This window comes from Hirsutella rhossiliensis (genome assembly GCF_020360975.1).
Source record: "Hirsutella rhossiliensis strain HR02 chromosome Unknown scaffold00016, whole genome shotgun sequence".
In the NCBI taxonomy this organism is placed as follows: Eukaryota; Fungi; Ascomycota; class Sordariomycetes; order Hypocreales; family Ophiocordycipitaceae; genus Hirsutella; species Hirsutella rhossiliensis.
The window spans coordinates 512,914-523,527 of record NW_025408682.1 but is presented as its reverse complement, the minus strand read 5'-3'; the positions used below and the strand labels follow the sequence as shown (position 1 = coordinate 523,527).

Here is a 10,614-nt window from a genome sequence, read left to right as displayed (position 1 = left end):
CAGTTGACCTGGACAACGGACCAGCGAAATTTCGCAGTACATGCGTCCAACCGTACTATCGTCACCCGGAATCGCTCCTTCCTCAGTTGCAACCCGACCCTAGCCCTAGCCGCACAGACCCATCAACACAACAATCACTCCTTCCTCAACACAATCCGATCAACAACATCCTCTTCAAAACCCTCTTCCCTTCCACCCACAACTCAACAACCTCTTCCTCTTCCTACCACAGAAGACCAACCCAAACCTTTCGAATACCCTGAGCCAAAGAGGCCGCGCAGGCGTGGCCGACCTAGGAAGGATGCTGCACAAAATGGCACATCAGAATCCACTATTGTTTGCTCACCCGTTCAATTTATCGTTCATCATGAAGCTAATGCGTTTCTTGTTCGAAAAGAAATGGAACATCTCGGCCTAGCCAAGCGGCTACGAGCTGAAGGAAAGATCACAAGCACCGGTTTCCCATTTGAAGCTTCCGACACACTCGAGCTCACGAACCTCCTCGCCGCTGGGGTCATTGTACCCGAAGAATTCGATGCGAATAAACATGGTGGATATCGTGTCTTCAAATCACGAATGGTCAGAGAGGTTAAGGAAGAAATACTGCAACGCCATACGAGAAATCACGCCTCGTTGTGCAAGGATACAATGATGATGGGAAACGTGGGATCCTCACACAAGCCCCTACCATCAGCCGGCCCGCACAACGCGTGGCCTTGGCCTTAGCACCGTTTCTCTGCACACGGGATATGTTCATCATGATCAGAGACATCACGATGGCATACACACAATCCCAGACCAAGCTGGCCCGTGTCATCCTTGCAGCCCTTCCTCAAGAACTCAAAAGAAGATATCCAGAGGAACAATCCTGCGAATCGTGAAGCCGCTATATGGCATCGCAGAGGCAGGAGCCCACTGGTTCAACACATATCACGACCATCACTGCCGCAAGCTTAATATGGAAACCTCTTCGTTTGACCCGTGCCTTCTGATCACGGCAAACAACATCGCCGACAAGGACCTGTTTGGCATCGCGGCCTTGCAAACGGATGACACATTCATTGTTGGCACAGATGCATTTCTCAAGATCGAGGAGAAAGAACTCTGCTTTAAGGCCAAGCCAAAGAGATTCTCCAAGAAGGTTCCATCTGCGACTTTAACGGCAGCCGCCTGACCATACAAAATGGCTGTGTCATCGTCAGGCAGAAGGGCCAAGCCCAAAACCTCGAGGAGATCAATCTTCAGGCATCAAGTAGGCATCAGGATTATGCTGCTCAACGCGCCCGGGGGGCATATATCGCTTCGATTTGCCAACCCGAAGCAACATACGATTGTTCCGTTGCGGCACAAGCCCAAGAGCCCGTTAATACCGACTTCAAGGCTTTGAACAAGCGGATTGAATGGCAGATCAACAATCCCGACCGTGGCCTATGTTACATACCCATCGATCTCGAGAGCGCGAAGATCTTTGTGTTCACCGATGGATCATTCGCCAACAATAAGGATTTAAGCTCTCAAATCGGCTTTGTGATTATCATCGCCAATGAGACCGCGCAATCAACCGATTCATTTTCCATCCGCGGAAACATTCTTCATTGGAGCTCAACTAAATGCAAGCGCGTTACTCGAAGCGTTCTTGCATCAGAGATCTATGGATTGACATCGGGCTTCGATCTCGCATTTGTGATCAAGCAAACGGTCAATACGATCGCACAACGCCTTGATCTGAAGCAAATCCCGCTCGTCATTTGCACAGATTCATATAGCCTCTATGAGTGCCTCGTCAAACTTGGCACCACAACAGAGAAGCGACTCATGATAGATATCATGGCGCTGAGGCAGGCATATGAATCAAGGGATATTGCGGAAATCCGTTGGGTCAACGGCGCAGATAACCCTGCCGATGCTATGACGAAGGCATCACAAACAGCACCCTCACGCAGTTTATTAGCGACAATCAGCTAAACGTGAGGGTGGAAGGATTCGTTCATCGCAATAACACAACAATTCTCGACGAGATTTAATCGGTTTTTCGTTCCCTTCTTCTGCTTTACCGTCGTTCTTTTATTCCATTCACATTAACGAGGAGATCCTCGTGTCCATATTCCAACGTGGGACCGATGGAATCAGCTAGCGCATCCGGCGCTCGAAATGCGGCCCATGATGGCGTGTGGCAGAACACACCCAGTGTGGGGGAGGGAGAGCTACAGTCAGAGCACACTATCCAACATAGTGATGCATCGTGGTAGGAGTTTGTTGGTGTTCTTGTTCGTGTTTTCCTATCTCATCTTAATTCGCTGTGTTTGGTGTGTTTTGGTGGATTGATTAGTGCGCGATCATCGATTTAGAAAGAGGTTCCAGTGTTGGATCCACCTGTGCACTAGGCACCGATCGCGCACGTATAACTAATCGACCGCGCTAGTCACGTGCGAGTAAGAGGTGAGACACAGGGAGGAAGGTCTTTGCACACAGTTTGTATGGGACACGTTTCCCTAGTTACACAAGATATAACCAATTGAACCAGTTCGAATAACCTCACTGCAGTGAAGAGCCTGTCCACACTTTGATGGCTTTGGGCCGGGCATCTATCTATCTGCAACGTGATGGCTTGCACAGCCATCATGTCCGAGTCCTTGCAGGGTAGGGCAGCCATCTCAAGAAGATGGTGTGAAGCAGTCCCTTCCGGCTCGTCGTGAGTCCCACAGGCAATGCTCGTCCTGGGCCGCAATGGCAAGGGGGAAGTTATCGATGCTGGTCCCAAGATGTAGGAATCGTCTTGTAGGCGACGTCGAACGAGGGCTTGACGCTCGTTCTGGGATACTGGGTGGTCTCGTGACAGACCCATCCTCGGGCTCAATAGATGATTACCGTCTACTCCCGTCATTTATGATAGATTCCACAGTGCAGAGTCCCGATACTTCCGGCTGACATGAAGCTTTGAATTCCCCGACACCCCCGAAGTGGATGTCTGGAACTGTAGAGAAGATTGGATACAGAAGATGCAGATGCTTGTGTTGGAGGCATGGTAGCAGCCTGGCAAGCAGCGTAGTATAATAAGTTGGGCTCAAATCATAAGACCTTCGATTTCAGCCACGAAGGGGTCAGACAACAGCAAAGAATGGCTTAGCTCGGGTAGAGCCGACGTTGGCAGCGTCTATGACGCAGATCGCAGGCCCATCACCCGCGGAAGATTGGTGCCTGGGTCCATATTGCCCGTGGCCTGGGGGAGGGGGAAACTCGAGCAGACGAAAGAGGCAAGTGTTCGTGATTCGTCTGCCTAGGACAGGACAAGAACCCGGCTATCGTGGAAGGCTATTCGCATGTATGTACGAATATGTACGCTGCATGTGCTCGCAGTGTGATGACAAGGATGCCGGCACGTGCTGGGTAGACAGCGCACAGCCAGGTATTGCGTGACTGGGAGAGGTAACCGTCGTCTGCACGGTCATGGAGGGCTAATATACAGTCCATGCATGTGCTGTAATCTACCTTTCAAGGAGCTCGGCCAACGAGCAAAAGCCCAGTTGCCGCGTCCGGCCACGCAAATGCAATCCGCCTGGTAGGCCGAGGCGGGGAGCCCGGAGCTTGTGTATGGATCAGGCAGTTGGCCGGGGGGCCTCGTGCATCGATGGCAGAGAGTGGATGTCCATGGCTCGTCGTCTGCAGAGGGAGAGGTGCGAGATGATTTGCAGAATGCAAGACCGTCGACGTGACCCAAAGGCCAGGGAGGAGTTGATAAGCAGAATGGGAAGCGGTGAGTGGAGGTGCCGCGTCGACGAGCCTCACGCGTCCCAGCATCTCTCGTTCTCCAGCACTAGTACACGAACCATTGTGCCGGCAACACGTGTGAGTTGCAAGAGGACCTGCGCCGTTGGCTCCGGGCCCTGATACGGCACTGCGATTCGCACGAGACGTAAATTAGCTTCATGGTCCGGCATTTCCTTAGCTGCCCGCTGGACCGGCTACAAGCGCCAGACACGAGGCCGGCCGGGGGCCAAGCGAAAGTAAGGATGGGCGTCCCCTTGGTCCATGTAAGCCGGCGTTGGCAAGCCTCCAGGCCGTAAGAGGATGGAAGCCGGGGCGAACTTGAGACGGGGCCGATACGGGGGACGCCACTGGCCAAAGATGGAAGCTCGGCCGAATCAGATGACAGGAGCCGGCCCTCGACGGCGACACACACACACGCCCCCCCGCCCAAGTGATCGGCAGTTTCGTTGCCCTGATGCCACACCAGCGTACAAGACTCGGCAATAACCTGGGCTTGGAGCGTCTTCCTTGGCCAGGATGCGACTTGCTGGGTTGGGAAACCGATGAGCCCAACCACTAGACGCTTTTGTCCAATCCCATCTGGTCTATCCACCAAGAAGCGGTTGCGTTATATCGTCTTACACGCGCCATCCGCGCGTCGTGATAGGTTGCTTTTGTCAGTCTCCAAGCCAAACGCTGGAAATTGCCCAACCCTTGGCCGCAAAGTCAAACCGTCTGCGATTCCGATGCAGATTTCCCCGTTTTCGGTGGAGTCGGCAATGGGGCCTGGCTTGTCTGAGCCAATGTCGACTCGGTCCCCTTTAACCATCTTTCACCACCATGTTCCTTTCTTTTCACTGTTTCCGATTTTTACCTTCACCTTGCTTGGACCGTCGTCAGCAGGGGACTGCATCAAGCAGCCAATTACCCCCCCGGCATCAACCCTCTGGACGCAACTCACCACTCAACCTCCTCACATGTTGGCCAACGCACGGAGCATCAAGCAGTGAGGAAACTCGGTGTCCATTCAGAGAAAACGGGCTTCCGCCGCCGTGTCCTCCGATGGGGGCGCGTCTGTCGGGTCCGGCAGAAGTTCCTACACACCTCTATTCTCCATTAGGTAGGTAGGTGATTGTGCGACGATCGGCCGAGGCAGGAAATCAGGGTCGTGCCAGATTGGCCAGATCAGCACCCGCGACGCCGTTTCGGGGAGGCGGCCCTAGTGATTGCCACCCTCACGAGATAGCCAGGGCCGGCGAAGCTTTTCCGTCACCTACTCGATAAGGGGGGCCGCATGGCATGGGACAGCGATGGCGCCATGGGCGACGACGGCCAAGCACGGAGGCATGGTGGACATGGTCACGATGTGTCTTCCTTCTTTTGGATCTTCCTCCAGTTTCTGGCCGACGCTCGAAACGCGGTCGAGGAGACCCCCATGCTCTGCTTCATGATAAATAGACAGCTTCTCGTCCTCGCAAACATGATCTCGGCTCTCTTGTCTCTCCAGCCTCATCCGCAGCCTTCTGTCACCGAGCCAACGAGCCAGCCTCGTCCCCCGTGAGCTCTTGCCACCAACTCTTCGTTTATCTGCTGGTTTTCAGACTTCTTTCTCCGTTATTCGCATTCTCTTCTTCGCACTCCAATTCACTAGTTTCAGTTTCATCCTCGACAACCTCGTGCCAGGACGCAAGCCAAGATGCATTCCGTCGCTCTGCTCGCTCTCCTCCCGCTGGCTCTCGCCGCGCCTTCCAAGCGCGCCACCCCGGCGCCCGTCTTGGTCCCTCGCAATGCGCAGGCCGTAGAGGGCAAGTACATTGTCAGGATGAAGGGCCAGGACAAGGGCCAGGCCGTTGCCAGCGCCATCAAGGCCATTGCCGCCGACGCCGACTACACCTACAGCCACGGCTTCCACGGCTTCGCCGCAGCCTTGACGGCCGATGAGGTCGAGAAGCTTCAGGGCAACCCTGATGTAAGCCGGTTCCAAGACCCCTGGCCGAGCCTCATGACGCTGACTTGGACTTCCATGCAGGTCGACTACATTGAGCAGGACGCCAAGGTCACCGTCTTTGCCACCCAGGCTGATGCTGATTGGGGCCTCGCTCGTCTCTCCAACGCCAAGGCCAACGGCACGACCTACAGCTTCGACGACAGCGCCGGCGCGGGCACCTGCGCCTACATCATCGATACTGGCATCGATGCCTCCAACCCCGTGCGTCCTTGGAGCCCCTGGATGATGAGTGAATCCTTACCACTGACTCATTGCTCAATATAGGAATTTGAGGGCCGTGCCAAGTTCCTCGCCAACTACGCCGACGACGACGACACTGATGGCAACGGCCACGGCACCCACGTCTCCGGCACCATTGGCTCCAAGACGTATGGCGTTGCCAAGAAGACGACCCTCTTTGGAGTCAAGGTCCTCGATGCCAACGGCTCGGGCCGAAAGTGAGTTTGAGCTGGACTCTGCACCCAAGTTCGACGCGCCACAGCCTGCTAATGATGCCTTCTCAACGCAGCTCCGGCGTCATCGCCGGCATGGAGTTTGTAGCCAAGGACGCCGCCGGCCAAAAATGCCCCAAGGGCGTCGTCGTCAACATGTCGCTGGGCGGCGGCTACTCCAAGACGGTCAACGCTGCGGCGGCCAACATCGTCAAGGCCGGTCTCTTCCTCGCCGTGGCCGCCGGCAACGACGGCCAGGACGCGGAAGGCTACTCTCCAGCCTCTGAGAAGACCGCGTGCACCGTCGGCGCCACCACTCGCTCCGACAGCCTCGCCACCTATTCCAACATCGGCAGCCTCGTCGCCGTCCTCGCGCCCGGCACCAACATCACCAGCACCTGGATCGACGGCAAGACCAAGTCCATCTCCGGCACGTCCATGGCATCCCCCCACGTCGCCGGCCTCGGCGCCTACTTCCTGGGCACCGGCCAGAAGGCCGAGGGCCTCTGCGGGCTGCTGGCTCAGAAAGCGCTCAAAGATGTTGTCTCTGACGTTCCCAGCGGCACTGCCAACCTGTTGATCAATAACGGCTTCACGAAGCAAGCTTCAAGCCTGAAGTTCAAGCAGGCCCGGAAACACTAAGCATCCCTTTTCATGTCGAGCTTCATGCGGCTTCATGTATATATTGCGCCACCGCGGGAGCCGGGCGCCTTTCTACACGGTGGATCACGATTGTTTACATTGGATGACGGCTTCTGTAGAGCAGTGGCAAGGAGGCTTTTTCTCACTTCTTTCTTTCCTTGACGAGACTAAATTTATATGTTTTCAGTTTGAGCGAGACGTTTCTGATCTTTGACTGTCCTGAGTGCACTCGCTTACTGCGGCAAGTAAATGCTCATTTCGAGCCCATTGCTGTAAGGCAGCGTAACGTTGATAAAAGGACTGGCCGGGCCGCGCAGGTGATTCAGCAGCTCTTTGTAGCCCTCGGCAGCCTTTATGGTGTTGTCCGTGATGATCACGGCTCCGCGACGCATTCTGGGCTGGACAAGCTGCAGCGTTGGAAGGGCCATGGGCGTCCAGACTATTATATGTAAGCGTCAGCAAGTGTGCAACGATGATGAGCATTCGCAGGCCCATCGATCCGGCTTCAGCCACTGCCATATCCGCCTGTACAGACGGAGATGAGAGAGGCCTTACTGTCCAGAAGCAAAAAGTCCACCTCGCCCAGATCGTCCTTTAGCGTCTCGAGCAAGTCCCCCTCGCGGAGCTCTATGACACTGCCGACGGCATCGCCACACTGACGCCAGTGTTCCCGAGCGCGCACCGCCTTGGTGGGCTCGTGCTCGGTCGCAATCACTCTCGCCGAACGGCTGTCGGCAGCGCTCGAGGTGTTGGCAGCCGCAGCCAAGGCGAGGTAGATGGTGCTGACGCCAAACGACGTGCCGGCTTCGACGATGGTGCGGGCGCCGATGGCACGGCAGAGGGCATAGACACACTGCGCCTTATCCTGGTCGAGGGCAATGAACTTGTCCCGCGTGGTCCCGGCCAGCGAGTCGCCATGGAGCTCGTCCGGGCGAATCCGGGCCTCCTGCTCCGCAGACTCGGCGTGGAGCCGGCCCAGGAGTCGCAGAATATGCTCCGGGACGCCGGCCATGACGTTGGAGGGGGGGACAGATGCCTCGCGCTGCGCTGTGGGAGAAGACATGGCGTTGTTTGTGCCGCGCTCAAATCAAGCCGTTTCTGGCCACGTTGTGGATTGCAAGCTGGCAACATGAAGTGAAGCTGCAATGATCCTGAAGCCACGGGCGGGCTCCGGTGCCGGTGCACTTGACTCCCCGCATGGCCGCCGCGTCATGCGTCGGAGCCCGATACAGCCGACTTACAAGTACTGATGGCGAACCAAACCAGGAGAGCTTCCTTTTCACGTAAATGTGACACAGAGAAAAGCCACTCACAGAAGCTGGCACCAATCCAAGCTGGGCCGTTTTCGCGACGGCACTGGCCCAGGAAACCTCAAGGCATATAAGTAGTCTCGAGTCGGCCCTTTCCCGGTGACGAGGGGATCAGATGAGCTCGAGCCCGCCTTTACCCGCGAGATCGCCCCGAGAGCCAAGTACACGTCAGGATCCAGTAGAAGCGCCATTCATGCAACAAATGTACCCGATCCGGAAGCCTGGCATGTGATGGCGAAGCGATAAAGCAGGTAACGGCGCTCCTGCTCGCCGTGCGTATCACATGGCTCGAGGGGGAGAAGCACTCATCGGAGATTGTTCAAGTATATGATTGAATCGCGACTAAACGACGTGTCGCGGTAAACTGCGGGTTGCCAAGCTGTGACGACGAATGACGATGGACATACGGCGGCCGTTGAAGCTCAGGTGCATGTGACCGATCAGAATGCCGGAGCATGTCTCTTTTTTGGGACCGGGGTCACTCTTTAGTGCTGCCGTGAAAATAAACGTGGTGGAAGCTTATCGTGGCCAAGGTTGAGCGCTCGCCTGGTAACGTGGCCAACTCAGGGGGTAAAATGGTTGCGGTTCCCGGGTCTAACACCGAGGGCCATCCCAAGGCTCTGCACCAACACCAGCTTTTCTGCCGTCGGATATTTCACACATTAACCGTCGGCTAGAATAAGTGGACCTGGACTTGGAATGTACGCTGACGGAGCCGACGCTTCTTATTGCGCCCTTGGCATCGTACATACTGCACATACGGGATCCCCTACTGGGATGGACTGTGCATACACGACCTGATGGGCATTCTTGTCTTGCGACGGCAAGCCGCGGATTCGGCATGCTATCTGGGCACGCGCGTCGTATAGACAAAAGGCATGCCTTGTGGTCGGTAAAGGGCCTATCGAGCCCTACTCTCCGTCACTGACCCCTATTCGCACACGCCAGGTATATATATGCCTCGCTCGATCTACGTCTTGTACGAAAATCAGAGGCCTTGGTACTCTCTCCTTCTTCGATCATATGGGCGACACTTGCAAGTGTCTCCTACATCTGCTCGGAAAGGCTCAACCCGTGCTTGAGATAAAAGCCTCGAATCCCACCCTTCCGTCCAGCCGCCTTCCTCGACATCGCCGCATCCGCATGCTGCCACGGACGTCCAGGCACTGATTCGATTCGCCCGGCCGCTCGGCAGCAGGGTCGTACAAGGCGCTGCCCCCAGCGTAGATGACATGACTCTCAAACCCAGCTCGCAGCATGGGCCGCTCGTGGACAAAGTCTTTGCCATCACGGGCGGAGCGAGCGGCATCGGCCTAGCGACGGCAAAGATCCTCTCGGATAGGGGGGCAACCGTCTGCATCGCCGACGTGGACCGCGATGGCTTGCGGGCGGCTGAAGCCCACTTTGGCTCGCTCGGTGCCCCCTTTACGGCCACCGAGGTCGATGTCTCGAAGCGCAGCCAGGTCGACGCCTGGATCGACTCGATTATCGCGACGTATAGTCGCCTGGACGGTGCGGCCAACATTGCCGGCATCATCGGGACGGCACACGGCGTTGCGGCCGTCTCGGAGCTCGACGACGGCGAGTGGGACCGCATCATCGGCGTCAATCTCACGGGCACAATGTATTGCCTGAGGGCAGAGCTGCGCAACATTGTCGACGGCGGCTCCATTGTCAACGTCTCGTCGGTCCACGGCCTCAAGGGTATGTAACCAATCTGTGTTTGCGTGTGTGTGCATGCAGACCACGTATGGACAGCATGTCCATGGAGAGCCAATCCTAGACTTACACGGGCAAGCCGCAGGTTTCGCGAGACACGCCGCCTACGACGCGAGCAAGCACGCCGTCATCGGGCTCACCAAGGCGGCCGCGCTGGAGAACGGCGAGCGCGAGGTGCGCGTCAACAGCGTCGCCCCGGGCGCCATCTACACGCCGCTGATGCTCAAGCACTGGCACCTGAGCGGGCGGCCCGACGACGCGCCCTTTGACGAGCCGACGGCGTTTAGGCGGCAGGGCACGGCCGAGGAGACGGCGAGCGTCATTGCGTTTCTGCTGGGCCCCGAGAGCACCTTTGTCAGCGGCAGTGTTTATTCGGTGGATGGGGGTTGGATGTGATTTCGGCCATCATGCTATCCTCGTCTCGAGGGCCGTGAAGGCGCTCTTGCTGCGACCAAGTGTGCGAAATGGCGTGTCGGATCTGGGTCAGGACGGCTCGACATTGGAGTGTGGGAGGCGGCGCATGAAGGCTCGAGGGCAGCGATAATGATGTGGAGCGAACCGAGATGAAGCCATCGTCTTAAGAGCAGAGGCGCCCATTTTCTAGTCCTGCTCCTTGGGCCAAGCAGTCATCTTCTGAGATTTCCAATCGCGCAATACCGGATTAGAATGCTGCTTCAAGACGCGAGACGGGGTTAAGAGACACGATGGGATACAAACACAGGGGCCAAGTAGGCGAATCTGTCTCCTCTAAGACGTT

The 10,614-nt window shown here is 56.5% G+C and overlaps 3 protein-coding genes across 3 annotated transcripts; 2 read left to right on the top strand and 1 right to left on the bottom strand.

Moving 5' to 3' along the window:
* Window positions 1-5,443: 5,443 nt before the first annotated feature.
* HRG_10535 (subtilase family domain-containing protein) lies at window positions 5,444-6,828 on the top strand (the record flags this gene model as incomplete). The annotated part of the gene is made up of 4 exons (XM_044869006.1): window positions 5,444-5,716; window positions 5,777-5,956; window positions 6,020-6,192; window positions 6,264-6,828. 4 exons carry the CDS (start codon window positions 5,444-5,446, stop codon window positions 6,826-6,828), a joined length of 1,191 nt encoding a protein of 396 aa, XP_044715748.1.
* Window positions 6,829-7,061: 233 nt separating this feature from the next.
* On the bottom strand, window positions 7,062-7,891 carry HRG_10534 (methyltransferase domain-containing protein; the record flags this gene model as incomplete). The annotated part of the gene is made up of 2 exons (XM_044869005.1): window positions 7,062-7,267; window positions 7,384-7,891. The coding sequence occupies 2 exons, from the start codon at window positions 7,889-7,891 to the stop codon at window positions 7,062-7,064; spliced, it is 714 nt and encodes a 237-aa protein (XP_044715747.1).
* A 1,479-nt stretch (window positions 7,892-9,370) lies between these two features.
* HRG_10533 (enoyl-(Acyl carrier protein) reductase domain-containing protein) lies at window positions 9,371-10,253 on the top strand (the record flags this gene model as incomplete). The annotated part of the gene is made up of 2 exons (XM_044869004.1): window positions 9,371-9,842; window positions 9,943-10,253. 2 exons carry the CDS (start codon window positions 9,371-9,373, stop codon window positions 10,251-10,253), a joined length of 783 nt encoding a protein of 260 aa, XP_044715746.1.
* Between the last annotated feature and the right edge of the window lie 361 nt (window positions 10,254-10,614).